The 19,635-nt window shown below is 34.1% G+C and overlaps 1 protein-coding gene across 7 annotated transcripts in view; it reads left to right on the forward strand.

The window, feature by feature from the left end:
- Positions 1 to 19,635, forward strand: part of LOC118194570 (ELAV-like protein 4) — a 180,566-nt gene that overhangs the window by 125,413 nt on the left and 35,518 nt on the right. For 4 of the 7 annotated variants that reach the window (XM_085818791.1, XM_085818795.1, XM_085818793.1 and 1 more), the window contains 2 exons: positions 2,215 to 2,368; positions 6,349 to 6,372. In XM_085818791.1, coding sequence (XP_085674917.1) covers positions 2,215 to 2,368; positions 6,349 to 6,372 — 178 coding nt within the window. The remainder of the gene's footprint in view (positions 1 to 2,214; positions 2,369 to 6,348; positions 6,373 to 19,635) is intronic. The other 3 variants (XM_085818796.1, XM_085818794.1, XM_085818797.1) reach the window with 1 other exon arrangement.

A 19,635-nucleotide genomic window follows, 5' to 3' on the forward strand; every position in this document is an offset into this window, starting at 1 on the left:
TGTTGAAATCTACCATGAAGATGGGGGAAAAATACTAATAGCACGATGTTTCGTCTAAGTAATAAGCGAATAAAGAATAAGGCTATACCTGACACTAACTTTTAATATATCAGCTAGCTTTTCACAAAATGATACACAGTGGCATGATATTGAATTTAATGATGAATGTATATCAGGATAGAGCCTATCAGCGGCTACGTGGATCTGTTGAACACTTGTATATTTTGATCTGTATCAGAATCTTTGTGAATGATTCATGTAACATCTTCATGATTATCACCGTGAATTTCTTGGTCTGTAAAGTGATAACGAGGTAGTTTTCCTACAGAAAGGTCTCCAAAAGGGTAGCCATTTCCTTAAGCTGTTAGCAGTTATGTGCTTTACTCATTAATTAAGAATTTGCGAAAATGCATTCGTATAAATTGAGAATTTATTAAAATACGTATTATATTCTGCTTCTATCATTTAAATGTTTAATTTTTACTTATGCTAATTAAAATGAATCTAAAGTTTAAAAGAAATAAGTGATTGGGATATCTTATGGCATATAACTGGATTTACAGCTCATGTAAAAGCTAAGTTATATATATTAATGCTTGTGCAGTTCTACTTAATGCTCATGTTTTTAATGCGATGCCTTTAGGGCTTGGTGAAATCTCTTTTTAAATTTGTCATACAGTCGTTTAATAATTTATAACAGTTGTTATCAAGCATACTAAAAATTGTTAAAGTCGATATGTACTTCCATCATTTCAAATGCATCTATCTTAGCTGTAGGCTCATCTAAAAATTGGTCGAATTTTTCGATGTTTTCGTGGTTTTCCAAGTTATATTCGCAAATACAGGTCATGAAATTCTAAAAATGCATAATAAACTATGCAATGAACACTGAATTTTATTGCTCTGAAATGGAGAAAATAGTTTTATGCATTTCAGAAATGTTTAATGCTTCACTCACTTTTGCTAGCTGCTGAAGACTTACGCGTGATTTGAAGAATTTACTTGGATATGATAGGTGATTCTGCAGATAGTGATACAGATGAATGAAAATGGTTATGAAAATTTCTTTAACCCTTTGACTGAAACTTTTTAATGGCATTTGGCAGACAAAACAATGGCATTTGCCGGAAACAAAAGATGGACATGCACAACTGGTTTGATTATATTGCTGGGATACGTTACAGTGAGTTTTAAGTACTTTTAAACCCAGCAGTAATTTTAACTTTTATGGGACATCTATGTCCCGTTAGTAATCAAAGGTTTAAATAAGGCATTTGACTTGGTCATTATTTCAGAGACTGTTTCGTGAATATTTTAAGATTTCCCACAAGGATGTAATCAAATTACAATCAAAATTAACCCAAAAGTTGGTGAGGACTTGCAGGACAAAAATGACATGCTTTTTTAGTGGCCAACCAGGTCTGTGCATTTAATCTCATGTAATGTTTCCTTATGGAAGTTTGTTAGGGATACTCACCTTTTAGCTCCATCTCTCCGCCATCACCGCAACACTCTGAACCAGTGGTCTGGCCGATTGTGATTGTCCGCGGATTTTCACGAGCGTCCACCGCATCAGCAGTGTTGGGCGAAATTATACATTTGTAAAATATGTCAAAGCGAGTCTTGAATCAGTTTCAGTGTGATAAAATTTGGCATCGGTTGCATAGTTTGTTTCAAAATGCTTCACAGAACTAACTTTAAACGTATAATTAACAGCGGCATTATAAAAAGTAACTTTCTGACTCTAAAATACTTTTATCACTTGATAAATCTGAAATTTGTAATACGTACAGCGTGTTTGTCTAGAAAAGTACGTATATTTCTCCAGATAAATTTAGTGATTATCTCATAACATCTACGTGCACAAACATGTAAGTGCTGAATGCATGGTGCATGTATGTAATTTACCTATATATGCTTTACTAATATTCATGTATTGCACAGACAACTTATGTTAAATGCATGAAGTTCCCATTCAACTTATATTTACCATTTTGAATTGAATAAAAGTACATCCATTTGTCTTTTTTGTACGAATTTTTATAATTAGGTATTTGGCCTATGTTACATATAAATGTAGTCAAATCAAGTAATATTATTAACACTAAGAGAAATTTCTCATATTTGAAATATTTGAAGAGCTAACATTGACGTTGAAACCCCCTGAGAAATATTAAATCATACTTCATGATTTCCTTAAATTTTTCTTTCCAGGTTTCGTATGCGCGGCCAAGCAGCGAAGCAATAAAGGGAGCTAATCTTTACGTAAGCGGCCTCCCCAAGTCCATGACGCAGCAGGATTTAGAGGGGCTTTTTACCCCTTATGGACGCATCATCACCTCCCGTATTCTCTGCGATAACATCACAGGTAACTTTCGCTGTGCTTTCCGATTTTACTTTATGATCGTATTTATTTCCGAGTGTAAAATATAGCACATTTGTTAAAATGACTCTTTATTTTAAACTGTCTTGGCGAATAACTCCTCAACTTCGGTACATGTATTGTATAAATTAAGGAAGATTTAGAATTTAATGTTGGACAGCTGTGTTGAATAGCTGTTGGTCCAACTCGCCAGTCTTTTAGAAACTGGTAAGCAAATGCATTCCATATTTAAAGCAAACTTTTGATAATGTTTACTTGTATAATATAGTACAGGAAAACATTACTCTTAGGTACAGGTGTTAATGCATGGTTTGGCATTTTAACTAGTATTGCGCCTTAAGTTGCAGATGACTTCAGAGGAAGCTTACTGTCCAAGTTACAGCAATTGCTTTAGTATTTTTCGGACACACAGCTTCATTTGTATCCAAATAGATGGAATATATATTGGTCTTAACAGGCCATTCACTTATACAAGTTTGGATATTGTGGTAAGCCGCATGAGTCGACCGCATATATTCTAAAGAGAAACGTATATGTGTATTTGGATGAAATAAGAGTGCAACGACATACAAAACTTTGGTGGACATTATGTTTTTGCCCATATGGATCTTAAGTATCCAAATGAATACAAATTAATGACAGTGTAAAGAGGATATAAATATGTTTAACAAACGTAGTGCATAACATTGGGGAGCATTTTATAAGTTAGTGGCTGCAAAGCATTTTATATGGTGACTCTCAATGCATTTTTTTATGTGCAGTAAGCAAAGCTGAACGAGTTTTTCTGGACGCAAATTTCATCGTTGGAATCTATTTCATTTACTAAACCAGCAGTCAGAAATTCCCCCAAACAATGTTATGTAATCATGCATTTTAGTGTGATCGCATGACCTTAAAAACAGTCCATTATTGTTGTAACAGACGCTTGCTAACTTCACGATTTCGTAGTTTTTTTTTAACTTAGAAGTTCTCTTAGGTTTTGCATTGTACAATGAATCTAAGTTGTGTAGCTTTACCTTAAGTATTTAAATCATGTATGGAAACTGAAAATTTATTTCGTTTTTAATATCATTAAAGAGTTGGTGTGGGATGAAGTCTAAACACTCTCATAGCTTTATATATTTAGATTCCTTATGTACTGGGAAATTTTTATAAACTCATCTGAACTTTATCATTTGAATGACAGATATATTTATTGGATATAATGCATAGTCTGTACATTTTAATAGAAAAAATATGCTATAATGTTATTTGTGTGCGGCTTGAAAATGGCATCACCATAATTTATTTCAATGCGATTGTTTAATATATAAATAAAATTTCTGCAGATTATACGACTAATAAATTGATTACGAGGAGAAGGCATTTTAAAATACTTTTATCCAAACATTTTGTACGACTGAACTAATAGACCGGTATACCATCCTAATGCTAAACAGATCCATCACAGGAATACAGAACAGCAGGAAACGCGAGCCACGAATATGTGGTAGTATTTTCTAGGTACTGACTATTCATTTCTTACGGGTCTGTAACTTATTCCAGGTATGTAGGATTTCAGAGTTCCACAGTGTGCTTATACATCTCTTGTACTCGATAACTTTGCGATATGGCGATCATGGCAAGATTCTAATTTCAGATGGTACTTACGTAGCTGCACACTGTCAGTCTTATTAAAAGAATCGAAACCCATCGCAATTAATATAGAGGATTAACGGTTTAACTCGTCAGAAACGTTGAGCCCGTAATATTCACCTAATGGTAGAAACGTTTGTAGACCTGATAGTCCCCCATGAATGCCATCTAAACATTACGAAGCTAAGGAGATAGTGGTTTTGTAATGTTGATATATGGGGTGGATACTCAAAGGGTTTTTCCATCTGCCCTATATACTTTGAAATGGAACTAGTTAGAGTTGGGTATTCATTCCCAGTCGATTCTCCAGAATTGCATATGTCATTGTGTTGCATGTATCAGATATACTCTTAATTGGGTATCTGATATTATGGTTAAAGGGTCATAATCCCTGTGGTGACTTTTGATGCTCTTGTGTTTTATATCGACGTTTCAGGATAAAATGGTTCTATCTTTATCAAATAAAATGATTCTTGCCGCTGATGGTAATCGTATTCATATTCCTTTTTTGCCCTGTAATCATCCACTGTTCACTGGAATTTTTGTAGTCAAGATACATTCTTGGAAAAAAAAATCTTCCAATATTTAGGTCTGTGTCGTTTTTTTTTTTTTTTTTTTTTTTTTTGACTTATTGTAAGATTTGCTGACTCTTAGCTGGATTGAGAAATATTCATTTCATTGCTTTATAGTTATAGAAATTGCAACTTTATGAACTCCTTTAATACATAAATTTTTATCTTCAGGGTTTTCAAGAAACAGTGTTCGAAACTAAAAGTTTCATTTAAAGTTGCATTATTGAGTAGCGTTTAAATAAAATGTTTACTTGTAAGAAGTGTTTGTAATTCAGGCAATCTTAAAATTTTACTAAATTTTTAGAAACTAATTTCCTTTGCAAATTTATAAATGAAGGTAACAAAAATGTCTGGGAGCCAGCTGATCATTTCTCTGTAAAAGAACTCAGATAGCTGTAATGAATCTGTATTTGGGTGGTATAAATTAATCATATGAATTGGTTTTTAAATGAAGATTTGAGACTGATTCGATTAAGACTAAATGTTGAGCCTATTACAGCCCTTTATTAGAGATTAAATTTTTGCATTATTTTAAACTTTTAAAACCTTTCGCAAAGAAATGATAATAATGATAATAATAATTCATAAAATATGCATAATATTTTTAAGGCTCAGTTTAATTTTGTAAGAAAATAGATCTGCTTTTTTTTTGTAGTAATTAAGTCAGCAAGTTTTAGAATAATTACATTAAATAAAATTTAATGTGCTTTACTTCTCAAATATCATTCTTCTTAGTTTCCATAATGTTTGATATTAGCCTTTGGAATTTAAATTCCTTCCTCAGTTATTTACTATGTTGGCTTAATTATTGAAAGGAGCTCTTCTGTCCTAAATGACCGGTTTGTTTGTAAGTAGTAGAAGGTTGTGCTGCAAATTCAATCTCTAATAACGGAAGATGCTGGAGGCGTGACTGATTTCAGTTTCCCCATGCATTTTATATATAGGAGTAGTAAGTCTTCAAAGTATCTCATAAAAACATATTTTCTAAAGCATTAACTCAATTTCTATTTCAGGAATTGTATATTTTTATAGCTGTCCAGTGAGAAGACATTTTTATATGCTCAGTTTTTTATAAGGTGATTCTTTTCAAGTTAAAATTTCTTTTCCCAACACTAGTAGAAACTTATCAGGTTTCTATTGACCAAATGAAAATTAATTGCAAAAAAAAAAAAAAAAAAAAAAAAAAAAGGATTTGACAAATGAAGATTATACCTTGATGTCAATTAAACTATTTTTCTTAAATTGGGTGTAACAAATAATACTTACATGGTTGAAGAGCTTAGAATCAGAAAAAATTTTTAGAAATTTGAATATATGTAAAATTTACAACACGTTCTCGTTTTAAAATTGGATAAAAATGTTCTGAAGTCATTTATATATTATTATATTTGTACATTCTCACATATTTTTTATACTAATACCTAATGGTCGAACTTGTAAAAATTAATTTTTTAATTTTTCCTACTTGTATTTTTCAGCTAGGTTGTCAACAAAGGAGTATATAACTGGTGTAAGCACAAATTTTTCCCGAATACCATAGACACTTTTATTTCGCTTTTTTGATATTTTGTAACTTATGATTTATTTACAATGCTTTAAGTAAAATTCAATCAGTATTGTTTTATTATTTTACCGGCAAAGTGCTGTGGAACTGTCAAATATAATTTTGGAATGATTTTTTTAATTTTGTGTTTATGATTGTTTCTTTATTCTTTGGTTTGATGCCACATTATTAAAAGAAGGTTTATTTTTCTCTAGGTCTGACACAGCAAAACTCAGCAGGTTTGTAACCTTTTTTAGTGCCTTTCTGGGTATGTTTTTTATCCTGATTTCAATGTTATTTTCGTTGTTTTTAGTTCCGTATGCACCCTGACACTGACAGTTCCAGCGATTTAAAGAGTCTTGTATTTAGCATTGTATTTGCATGTTATTATTTTGTTTAGATTTATTTTGCACCCAAATTTTTCTTTCATCCGTTGCACCAATAAATTAAGAGCACGATTTTTATCACATGCAGAAAGAACCGGTATCAAATTCTGAAACTTTTCGTTTTCTTCAAGAAAATATGCATCGCCCTTTTTTGTGCCTTTGAAAACTTTTATTTATTCCTGAAGTATTTCTGCGATGACTATTAATTAATGAAAATTTGGTATATATTTTTATCCCAGTTTTAAAGGGATCGTTACCAATTTAAGTTTTAAAGTTTGGGATAAAATTTCTTTAAGCTTTTGCTAAAAGAATATACACAAGAATTGCAATTTTCTGAATTGTTGAATTGTATGGTTACGTACGCTGACAAGACCTTCAGTGTAATTTACTAGTCTTTAAAGAAAATCTCCAATATTGCTGTAACCTGTATAGAAAGCATTAGTTCCTGTAGACATGGAGTTAATTATTTTAGTCAGAATTTGAGCATTCCTTGCGTACGAATATTTAAGATCTTTATAGGAGTATTGAAGATAAGAAGAATCTATGTATAATAGCTCTTAGAAGAATGGAAGACAATCTTCATTTTTTAATGCGAGTAAAAACCGGAAAACTCAAAATTTAATAGTTTATGCTGGCAACATGTTGACATTTAAATTTTTGCAGCATCTTCAGCTCACCTCTAAGTAGAGCAATGAGCTGTTCATTTCAAATAAATCTGGTGTTACTTCAATACTGTAGAAGTAAATGGTGAATGATGATCTAAATTGAAGTTTCTTTTCTGAAGTTATATGTAAGCCAAGTATCTGAGTTCATGTAAGTTTTCATGTAAGCTAAGTTTTAAGTATTATGTTATATTCATGTATGCCTTTAAACAAAATGGTAATAAATATGCTACAACATGTAGCAGTTGCATTTTATGCGTCTTGTGACTGGGACTGATTATTGCCCAGAATGATCTGGATATATTTTGCCTATTAATATAATTTATGATTGCATTTTTCCTGGATAGCAATATATTTAATAGAAAGCATAATTTTCTAAAAGCAACTGATCAAATTTAACTTTCTTCTGAATTAGGATAATGTTTAGCTGATATTGTCAGTTTATAAAGTATTAAATTCAAGGTTCTATCCTATGTATTGATGCGTTATATAGAAACAAAGTACACAGATCAAAATTTAATGTAGAATTTTAGACATAATTCAGCTTTTAACATAAGTAAACATTTTATTCTTAATTTTGTAATTAAGGAAGGTTTATAAAAAGTCATGTAAGGTCAAATTTTTGTCTTTTCTCAAAATACCTTGAGGAAATTGTAGCAAATCATGATACATAAAGAGTGAATTTACAAATAATTCAGATTAAACTTATTTTAGCTTCTTGTTGTGAATTGATAAAAGAAACTAAGCTTCGGAGTAATTTAAATATTCTAGGAATAAAAATATAACTCGGGTATTATGTGTGTTGGTATATATAGAACTGGGTAGTGAGGTGTATTATTTAGTGTTTGCTGACATCAATAGTTCTAGCAGAAGTCTGGTTAAGTTTTGCATCTAGACTAGCACATTGCAACATATCATAAACTGAATTTTTTCAGGTTAGAGTTAAGGAATACTTCAGAACAGCAGAAAAGTTTTGTCTTAAATATCGCTATACTAGAACATTTAATCATGTAACAGATCCAAAACAAGCCTCTCAAACTGGAACTGAAGATGTTCCTCTTGGGCAGATAGCCCTCATATGCTTTGTAATAATAAAAGGGGGAGTGAATATCTCTCACATAGCAAAATTTTAAGGTTATGCGGCAAATGGTTATTGAGTTATGTGAGATACATACGTGCGTATAGACGTCGCAAAAGTGTTTTGATTCCGTTTTACAGTCTTTTATTCAAACTTGTAATATTTTTGTAGAACAGGTTTCCTAAATATAAGTAAAGGACATATCGGGGCTTTTACTTAATATGCTCTTACTGTAGTTACCTTAATGTAGTTATGTTTGGGTATACTAAATTATATACTCTTAACGTAGCTACCTTTACTTAACTACATTAAGAGTTAGATTTCATTATTTGATGAAATTTAATTTCTTTTTAATTTCGCATTACCAAAACATGAATATTTTTGTGATTTAAAATACATCTGTAACTGGAAATGCAGCGTGTTTCAAAACTCCAGGAATACTTTTAAAAAATTTATTGTAGCCAAACTAGTAGCATTACAAAGTAATGAAGTAAACCATCATTTTAGAGAGTAAAGTTGTAAGTTTTTTCAACAACATTTTATAAAAACGGTAAGTTGGAAACGTGTGATCACAGAAACATCGATGCAATATTCAACTCTTGCCACATACGGCAGAAAGTGTCTTCCAAGCTTCGCATAAGTAAGAAATGTCAACAACGACTGTGACTTGTTTTGAGTAAAAAGGAAACATGAAAGCATACAGGCTACTGTTGGTGCGAAAGTTATATCCTAAAGACAGACCATAGATTCCAATTTTGCTGTGCATTGCGGGACAACGATGATGCTTTTGTGAATTAAATAATTTTCTCGGACGAGGCAGCATTTCATGTAAATGGGAAGGTAAACAGACACAAGTGTAGAACTTGGAGCACACAAAACCTGCATAACAGTGTAGAACATGGGCGAGATTCTCCAAAGCCCAATGTTTTGTGCCATGTCTCATAAACGTTATGGGACTTTCTTCTTTGAAGAACAAACCGTTATTGAGGGGGGGGGGGTCCTTCCTTCAGATGCTGCAGACCTGGCTAAAGCCTTTGTTGCAAACGGAATCTGAGAACTTTAGTCCTTCAACTACACTCATGTCCATAAATTAAGGATAATTCAGAGTCACGCGGAAATCGAACTCTAAAATATATAAATCACCTGCAAAATCACTACACACATCTTCAAGAATCGTATGCAAATTTCAGGAAGTAACCAGATGACACCGATGGTACGTCACAATGACGACAGTGTAAGAGAGTGATATATAAGGAATACAGGCAAAGAAGTAAAATTGTTCGCAGGCGCTTTATAAGCATTTCAGTGCAATAACCGAATAGTTATGACACAAAGGACGCATTTGGATGATTTTTTACGTGGTAGAATTATCGGCCGTCTGGAATGTGGGCGTACCTAAGTGTGGAAGTATTAGACGAATTTGGAATTGCCCAGAGTGTCATCTCCAGGCTTTAACAACGATTCCACGATGATGGTAATGTGAGTAGACGTTACAGCGCAGGTCTCCCCAAATTTACAACACTGAATGAGGACCGTTATTTGGCAGATACTGCCAAAAGAAACAGGCGGAGCACAGCCTCAGACCTACCTCGTCAGCTCTCTTCAACCACTGGTACGACAATTTCAAGGCAGACCGTGTACAGACGCTTAGGGCAGATTGGTCTATATGCTCCTAGGCCTGTCAAATGCCTTCCAATTACTGCAACTCACTGTCGCCTGCGGTTAGCCTGGAGTAGAGAGCATGCATTGTGGACACCGCAACAGTGGGCTGGTGTGATGTTTTCCGACGAGTCCAGGTTTAGCTTGCAGTCTGATTCTTTCCGGACTTTCATATGGAGAGCTCCAGGTACCCGTTACCACCAAGAAAACATCATTGAACGACACCGTTACGGTGGTGCAGGAGTGCTCGTTTGGGGTGGAATTATTCAGGGTTGCAGAACTGACCTGCATGTTCAAATTGAAACCATGACAAGCCAAATGTATCGGGACGTCATTCTGGAACAACATGTACGCTTGTTTCGGGGCGCCATGGGCGCACATTTTGTGTTTGTGGATGACAACGCTCGTCCTCACCGTGCAAACATCGTAAGCGAATGCCTCCAACCGGAGGATATCACCCGTATGGACTGGCCAGCATTCTCACCGGACTTGAATCCAGTAGAGCACGTGTGGGACATGCTTGGCCGACGAGTTTCAGCCCGTCAACCTCCTCCTACATGTCTACCGGAACTTCGGAGAGCATTGCTTTTTGAGTGGTGTAATATCTCCCAAGATCAGATCGATAATTTGATACTCAGCATGCCTAGGCGTTGTACAGACCATATAGCATTGTCTGGGAGACATGCAATGTATTAACAATTATACCAACCATGTAATATTGGTTTTTTGTAAATAAGTTTTTTGTAATTTGCTCCAGGGAGAAAAAATCGCTTATTTTTTTAATAATATCAAACATATAGCATCTTTTTTTTGCTCTTTACCTTTTAATAAATAAGCTTTACAAATAAGTCAAATTTGTTTTGTTTCTAACTCTTCCTTTGCCTGATTTGCATTATCCTTAATTTATGGACATGAGCGTAGATGGTGCATCCTCACATTTTCACAGTGATGTTAGGGTATATCTGAACACAAAGCTACCTAATCGTCGGACTGGTCGGGGTGGAGAAACCGACCAATATCTGCTAAAACTGCTTAGTTTTCATGCTTAGTACTACTTGCGATTTCTTATTACGGGGTTATGAGAAGGACCTTGTTTATGTCCCTCCTTTTAGAGATGTTATGGAATTGAAAAGGAATATTAAGTAAGTAGCAGCCATTGTCTCGGAAGACACTTTGTGCCGTGTATAGCAAGAGTTAGATTATCGCGTTGACATTTTTAGGATAACATTATTTCCACATACAGTGTTTGTAAAATCACTATTGTTGAAAAAAAAAACTTAAAACTTTACTATCTAAAATGAAGTACTTCATTACTTTGTAATGCTACTCGTCTGACTACAATATTTTTAATGTTACCGGACTTTTTGAAACAGACTCGAAGCAACGGTTGTGGAACTAAAGGGTAGGTAAGGACTTTTGAGCCGAGTAAAAGGAGTGGATTATACACCCTTCTGGTACTGCTGATTTAAAGAGCGGTTACTAAATGTTACAGCAGTTCCATATACAAAACCTTCTCCGTCACTGAGATTTTTAAGCTATCGTACGTATGTACAGATGTCTCGAAAAAAATCCATTTTACAATCTGTTTAGGATTAGTCCTTTGTTATGTCCGTATGTACAGACGTCATGCAAATATATGTCTGAATGGATTCTGGAACGGTCAAAATGGACATTTCTGTTCAAATCTGATAACCAAAATTTTTTATTACAATACTTCCTTTTGACCCCCTGTGGTAAAAGCCGTTAAACACTAGTAGTTCGGTCCGGTGTTCGAGTCCCGGGCTGGTTGCATGGGCATTTTCGTAATTTTTCCCATGTGTAAAGTGGATACGAGCCAGTTTCCTTTAGAGACCTCCACGGGGCATCCTTCCCTTTCCGGGTCGTGCCTAAGGGCGGAGCACGTAATAAAGAAAGATAAAAAATACTTCCTTAACTACGTACAACAAAGCCAAAACCAACGAAGATGCCCAATCTCTTCACTCGCAACATCAAGAGAATTAAGTTCCTTCGCGTACCCATGACATTGGAGCATTGAACGTTACCGTGTGCTATAGTGCATTTTACAACTAACCCTGACATGAAAAATGTCTATAAAATTCGCTTGTCTTCAAAATATTTGGATATTTGCATGTTATTTAAATTTTGTCATACGCAATACTTGTATTTAAAATAAAAATTTAAAATAAGCTAATGTGCAATATTAGTAATTATATTTACATATTTAAATTATTTCTATGTATTAATGAAGTAAATAACTGGAAAATTTAAATATCAGTACCTGTTATAGCCTATTGTTATATCTACTTAAAAATTTCAAGCTGTACATTGTATTAAACGTTTCTAAATTCTGATCATGCATTTTGCATTCGTATAATAAAGTAAGATCACATAACAAGGCTGAGATGTGAATGTTCGTCGTCACTCGTGCATACGGGAGGAGACCAAAGACATTCGATAAAACAGTGCTTTGGAAACAGCAAGCGCCGTAGACATCCTGTTTACTGTTCTTTTCCAAGTTAAAATCCTATCCTAATAATAAATGCTACCAGACATATAAAAGAACCTGTTTTTAAAGCAGCCAATGGCACATCCTACTTAAATTTTTCGTATTTTTAGGTTTCCTAATTTCAATGACATGAAAGTCGAGTATAAAAATGTATTTTTTTATAAAACTTTATTTCCTATCATTCTTTCCACAGGAACTTTGAAATGGTTTGATTAATTTTGATGACCGGATTCTATTTTACGTCATATCTCCGTCGCTTGCGCCAGGAGTTAATCATTGACTATGATGGGTGCAATGTTGCTGGAGATTTTTATTTGGTGGCAGCGAATGATAATGAAGAGTATAGTAATGACCTTGAAAGTGATAGTGGAAGTGACATCATTCGTTCTAAGAGATTACGAGTTATTAGTGACAGCAGTGATGATGAAGTAACTGCAAGTACCTCCGATGACGATATTATTGATGAGTTTTTACCGGTGGATACAATTTTTTCGAACGAATCGAATACTTTTTCTGAAGTACCTGGACCAAAGCATGACCCTCCTCCTGATGCGAAACCAATTGAATATTTTAATAATTTTTTTTTTCAGTTTTCAATAATTTTTTCAATTTTCAATAATTTTTTTCAAGTATACTAACCAACAGCAGCGTCTTCGCATTCTCGATACAAAACAGCGCTATCGCGCTGCGCCGTATTTTTGGCATACGACAAGTGAAGCGGCCGCCGGACTCAAACGGTTAATGAGCAGTTCTACTGCTGTACAAAGGCTCAACGAAATTTGATCTATGCCATGGAACAGGAACCTTAATTAACCATTCTACTGCTGTACAAAGGCTCAACGAAACGACCGTATGCCAGAATACCAATGGTTTGTAACCCACTCATTCCACCTTCCAGGGAGGCTCGTTTAAACTGGTGTCATCATGTTCAATGGAGCCAAGACGACTGGACCCGGGTATTGTTTAATGACGAGTTCAGGTACATTCTGAATAGCGATTCTATACGTGTTTGATCTGGAGAGAATAAGGAACAAGCCTTTACTTGTCTGTGAAATATTCAGTTTCCGCGACCGCGGTTTAATGATTTGGAAAGGAATCTGGGCAAATGGCCGCACCAGACTGCACGTCAGGAGGTTCTGTAAACGCTCTGAGATGTGTGGAGAGGTATTGGAACCTCCAAGGTGGTCTATTTGGGGGTGCTTTGGCCCAGAGTATTTACTAATGGATGACAATGTTCGGCGTCATCAAACATATGCTGTGTCAGAATACTTGCAAATAAAAGTTAACTCGAATGGACTGGCCACCTTATTCGCCGTACTTGAACCTGCTTGAGCATGTGTAGGATACCTTAGGATGCCGAATTTCAGCGCGCCAGATTCCTCTCCAAACCCTTCAGGAGCTGAGAAGTGCACTTTTAGAAGAGTAGTGTGCAATTCTACAACAATTGATAAACATTTTGATAAAGTCTATAAAATCAAAATGTGAGGTATGCGTATCTGTCGAGGCGACCATATACTGTGTTAAAGAAATTTTTCCCAAAAGAGGGGAATTTTTCCATAAATTTGGCTTTAATTTCAATAGTTTGCGAATTATCAGCTGCCAACTGTTATTTATATTAACACGTTGACTGCCGTGAGAGTCACCGATGGCCGCCACTCGACTTGGCTACAGCGCCGTGAGGGTGACCGGCGACGCGACCAACAGTAAAAATATGTAATTAGAGTAAATATCGATACAGATAAATTTTTAAATAACTATTGTTACTATAATGTTTTCAAGAGTAATAGATCGCAAAATTTTAAATAATAAATCGAAAAAAATTGTCTGCAGCCTCTAGGGGGTGAGCGTTGACCCCTCCACCAGGAACAATGCATTAAACACGATTACATAACTCACCTTATCTTCTGTAGATAATATTTCAACATAGTATGCATCGAATAATAAATTCATGTTGACGCCATGGGCGAACCACGTAAAATGCGCGTGTTACTTACGCTTTTGTAAAATATTCCATTCATAATTTTTCATTAAGTATTTGTTACGTTTCATTTCCTTCATTATCATTTAATTTTGATGACCAGCATATTTCTAGCTTCAATTTGGTTTTAATGAAAATACACCGGTATTTCAAATAGCTGAAATTTCTGAATACAATATCTAGGAAACTAAGTTACTGACAAAGAAAAAAATATTTAATAGTTTCATACAGGAAATTTTGAATAAGTGAATTTTTGTGCCTTGGTAGTACTTTATCGGTTATTGAATCAGCAGCTTCTATGATGGAAGGCGATTAGTGTACCTGTGAACTGATATGCCATATTACTCGTATTATAAATGGTAGTATGAAAAACAATCTGTATTAAACTAAACGTCTGAATTCTTCTATATTTAGCAGTTTAATATTTCCCTCTTAAACAGAATTGCTCTTAAAGAAATAGTTCTCTATTTGATAAGACAAGTGTGTTACGGGAACATTGTTAATTTCATTTGCAGGAAGTATTAAATAAAATTAATGACATTTTCCTCATTGATGCACAAAATGACGTCTGTGAAGAATCTCATTTTGATAGAAGTAAAGGCATATTAGGCAAACGTTAATCTTGGGGGGGGGGGAACTGAAGTATACAATATTGTTACCGAAATCTTGTAGAAAAGTATTTTTAATATTTAAATTAAAGTTCATAGAAAGCATGGATCCAACCCTTAACGTAAATTTACATATTTGAATGAAAAAAGGGCACATTAGCTGAAACATTAATACTTGTATGAGAGACAAGTACTTTAATATTTGTAACTCTTTAGATAGTTATTTAGATATGCAATTTTTATTGTGTACAGAGAACTTAAAAATAATTGGCCTCAAACTAATGTATTTGCTTAAGCTTTCTTGAGACCTTCAACCGTGTAAACATATATATTTTTTGATATTATCGTAGTGTTTGACATTATGTAAATTTCGTTTCTAATTTTGGTAAAAGGACAAATTGGAATTCAAACATTTAAATCAAGCTGAGCCGAAATAATAGTGTTAGCGAATTAGAATGCAATAAAGTGACACAACTTACTGAACAAATGCTGTGAATGTAGCCAGTCAAATATTATTTTTCAATAGACCATAGAGATGAAATTTAACGGAAAAATGTCAATCGGCAAATTTGAATACTAGTAAGAAAGAAATAAAAATCAAGATGACAATATTCATTAAGTAACCTAACAGCTTTTGGCATGAACTTTATTCTTTGTGCCCCAAACCTTCTCAGCTGTGCATGCACAGTAAGACAAATTCGAATGATAGTGTTAAATATGTATTCTGATGTTATTCATTCTAGAGCTCTTTCTGCAAGTGAAATGAGTTGGTTGATTCAGTGTTAGCATGGTATTATTTATATATTTAAATATGCAAGGATGATCCAAATTGCTTATTAAAGTTTTTTATGGAGAGTATATTTACTCAACGCTTTAATAAAAAATTAAGAAATCTCTCCATACTGAAAATATCCCAGAGTTCGATTAGTATAATGTCTGAATTTTTCTAATTAAGTGAATTTATGGCCATTATTAAGTGAACACAGGCATTGATTAACAACAGATGAAAATCGCTCATTCTCATTTGGTAACATTTTGAAATTTTAGAAGTACAGTAGACTCCCGATTATTCGCGCCTGCCGCACAAAGTTTTTTTTTTACAAGCGTAAAGCAAAGAAAATACAAATGTTCACAAAACTGAGCGAAACGTTAAATTTGCTAACATCGTGCTTATTTCTAGCAAAAATATCCCAGGCCTTCTCGGAACCTTCCCCTCTGATAAGTAATTGATTTCTTACTCACCCTTGCAGAGTCCGCTCCACCGCTCTCTCTCGTCTAAATCTTGGAATTCGAGAAATTGGACTTCATGGGGAGAAACTTGGTGGTGATCAACAAGCAGTCTATGATTTCCACCATGAATTTGAAGAATTCGTTTTAAAAGAAGAGTTAGCATTTGAATAAATTTACAATTCCAACGAATCGGTACTTTTGTGGAAAAGTCTTCCCACTCGCACTTTAGCATTTGAAAGTGAAAGTAAAGCGGCGGGTCATAAAAGCAGCAAGGAAAGGATCACTATCATGTCTTGCAGTAACGATACCGGTGGACATAAACTTAGACTTGTCGTCATTGGAAAGTAAAAAAAAAAAAAAAAAAGGGTCTTTCAAAGGCACAAGGATAGAAATTTTGCCCGTTGATTACTTTAACCAAAAAAAAAAAAAAAAAGATTGATGAACAGAAACATTTTTCAAAAATATTTGGAAAAAAATCTTTGTTCAAGTGCGTAAACATCTTAAATCAACCTCCTGCCTGAAAAAGCTGTGCTATTGATCGACAACGCACCTTCTCACCCAGCAACAAGCGTGCTCTTCTGATGGACAAATGTTTGCAAAGTTTCTCCCCTCAAACGTTACTGCGCTAATCCACTCCGTGGACCAAGGAGTCATTGCAACAATAAAGAGAACATATCGAACCAAGCTGCTAATGACCAAAATTGAAGAAGTTTATGATCTGAAAGAGTTTTGGAAACACTACACAATCTTGGACAGCATCTACGATATTGCATCTGCATGGGACTCGGTGAAACCGTCAACCCTCATAAAATCATGGAGAAAACTCGTGCCTAATGTTGAAGCCAACAACAACCTAGACCAGGGAGGGCCCAAGAGCGATGCGCAGTGCAGGGAGAAAGTTAAGCCACATACGCATGACGTCATGTGGGTGACAGCGTTAGTTCTTGGCGTTTGTTTACTTTCGTTGCATTAACAGTTTGATTTGTGTTGTTAATTTGCTATTATACCTAGGCGGAAGTGGCAAATTGTGCTATAGCGTTGTGTCAGAATTATACACGTTAATACGTTTTTTAGCGGAAAACACTCTTTACAAGCAGATAAAATAACTATTTTTTTAATGAAGTTATGTAGTTTTCATACATAACTGATGTAATTTTACATTTATTTTTCATTTTACTCCTATTTTACATTTAAATTGAAAAATTTTTCATTTTAAATCATTTTTTTATCATAATCTTCATTTTGTGTATGAGACTTACATCGTAGTGAGATATTTAAACTCAGTGTCATGTTTACCAATACTGAGTACCTGAATGATTAGTTAATAAATTCGCGTATCCAACTTCATTCACATGTTTTGGTTACTTTCTTTACATCCCAAACGTAATTCTATGTATTGAAGCAGCGTCTGGGTTAAGCTTTGCGAACTAAGTAAACTGATACATGCCTCACCGTGACGAAAGAACAATTTCTCGACCACACTATGATGCAAACATCGAATGAGTGAGTGACATATTTCCTTCAGTGTTATTTAACTGATGCATACAGGTATGTGTGATGTAATTTAATTGATATAACTTACACATGCTTGAACCTGAAGGAAAACAAAGTATAATGCTACAATACAAATAGCGAAAGAGTAAGATATTCTGTTCAGTGTTATTTAACTGCTGCATATGTTTTAATTTTGATTTCATATAACTTGTTTTTAATTATAAGAGAAAGAAAAATAATTCAATATTGAACACATATTTCGAGTATAACAAAAGTATTTTAAGAAACAACCTGATAAAAATACATTAGTAATTAAAAATATTTAATTTATGTACAGGCTGAATTGAAATTAAGATGTGGTGGTGTATTTAATTATGGCAAAGCACACTAGGGCTATCTGCGTTGTGATGCCTTCGTGGAGGACTTTCTCAGGGAAACTGGCTCGTATACACGTTACACATGAGGAAAACCACGAAAACACCCATGCAGCCAGCCCGTTCGCGGAATTCGAACCGAACTACCAGTGTTCAGCGACTTTACCGCTCGGCCGCTGGTGGGCCGAAACTAAGATGTAGGGCAAGTTTATTATTATTATTATTGTGCGTATATGTGTAAGAAAATGTATTTTAATTGTTCCATTTTTAATGTATGGAAGGAAGAACAGGATGCCAATATCGAAGATTATTTACTGTAGCAAATAATCACGTCAAGATAAATGTTATATAGAAATCTTGGGAGTGAAGGGATTATAAGAGTACTTTTAGATTATACTGAAAATATACGCACTTCTGCTAAAATCTGAAGTGAATCAGTATGAAGTGACTTTTCACTTTAAAAAGAATGTGATAAGTATATTATTTAAAAGTATAATGACGGATATTAAGACATTTGTAGAATTTTATGGTATTTAAATATGAATTTGTAAAGTCAAATCTCTTTATATATATTTTTGCTTGAGATTAGTAATTTAAACTGAAAATCACGATCATATATTTCTCATGGAATGTCAAAGTTCATTTGTATTAAAAAAAGTGCATGAGCAATGAAAATAAATAGAATAATACTTTTTGATTATGTTTTTGCCATGGTCTTAGCAGTTATGCCATCATGCGTTCTGTTCAACAAGATTTATTTAGTGCAAACAATACTACGAAAATATATTGAAAAATACCTTGTTTTACAATATTTATTTCCCTTAATTAACTTAAATAACGTTTTTCATTTTCTAATGCTTTCCTTTACGAAAAGAATTTAATGTTTACAATTATTTTCAGCATTCGTACGAATTCTGTGCATAAAATAAACATTTTCTTTAACAAAATACTTAATCGGAAAGTATATACCCGGTATTTCCGGTGTATCTACCACATATAAAATGATCACTTTGCTTTAGTTTACATTTTTTCCATTACCAAAATCATGTAGCAGTCGCGTCGGCCGATGCGTCTTGTCTCCCGGGTGACGTCACTACCAGCAACCAATGGCACGCTTTTTCCGTTCCTGGCCTAACCTTAGTATATTAAAGAACCTTGAACCTAGCCCCTTTGAGTTGTGAAGAAGTAAATGAAGATGTAGACACGCCCACGGCGACTCTTGTCGATATGGTGAAAGCAGTTCCGGGTAGTGAGTTCCGAGAAACTTATGCTACGATAAATGCAATCTCGGATCAAGAGAAAATGCTTCCAAAGCAAGAAGCAAACACAAACGACTGATTTCTCCAAAAAGGTGTAGTTTTACAGTTATGCTTTTGTAATTACATAATACATTACAGTATTAAAACAGTATATATGTATTAATTTTTCTGTGTATCCTTTACGTCTCTCGTAAGTACAAAGCACTTTTCTGTTTTCATTAACAAAATTTAAAAAAAAAAAAATAGGTTAGTTTTGAGTGATATACTA

Source organism: Stegodyphus dumicola, chromosome 6 (genome assembly GCF_044657685.1).
Source record: "Stegodyphus dumicola isolate Sdum_Otavi_A_Nest chromosome 6, ASM4465768v1".
NCBI lineage: Eukaryota > Metazoa > Arthropoda > Arachnida > Araneae > Eresidae > Stegodyphus > Stegodyphus dumicola.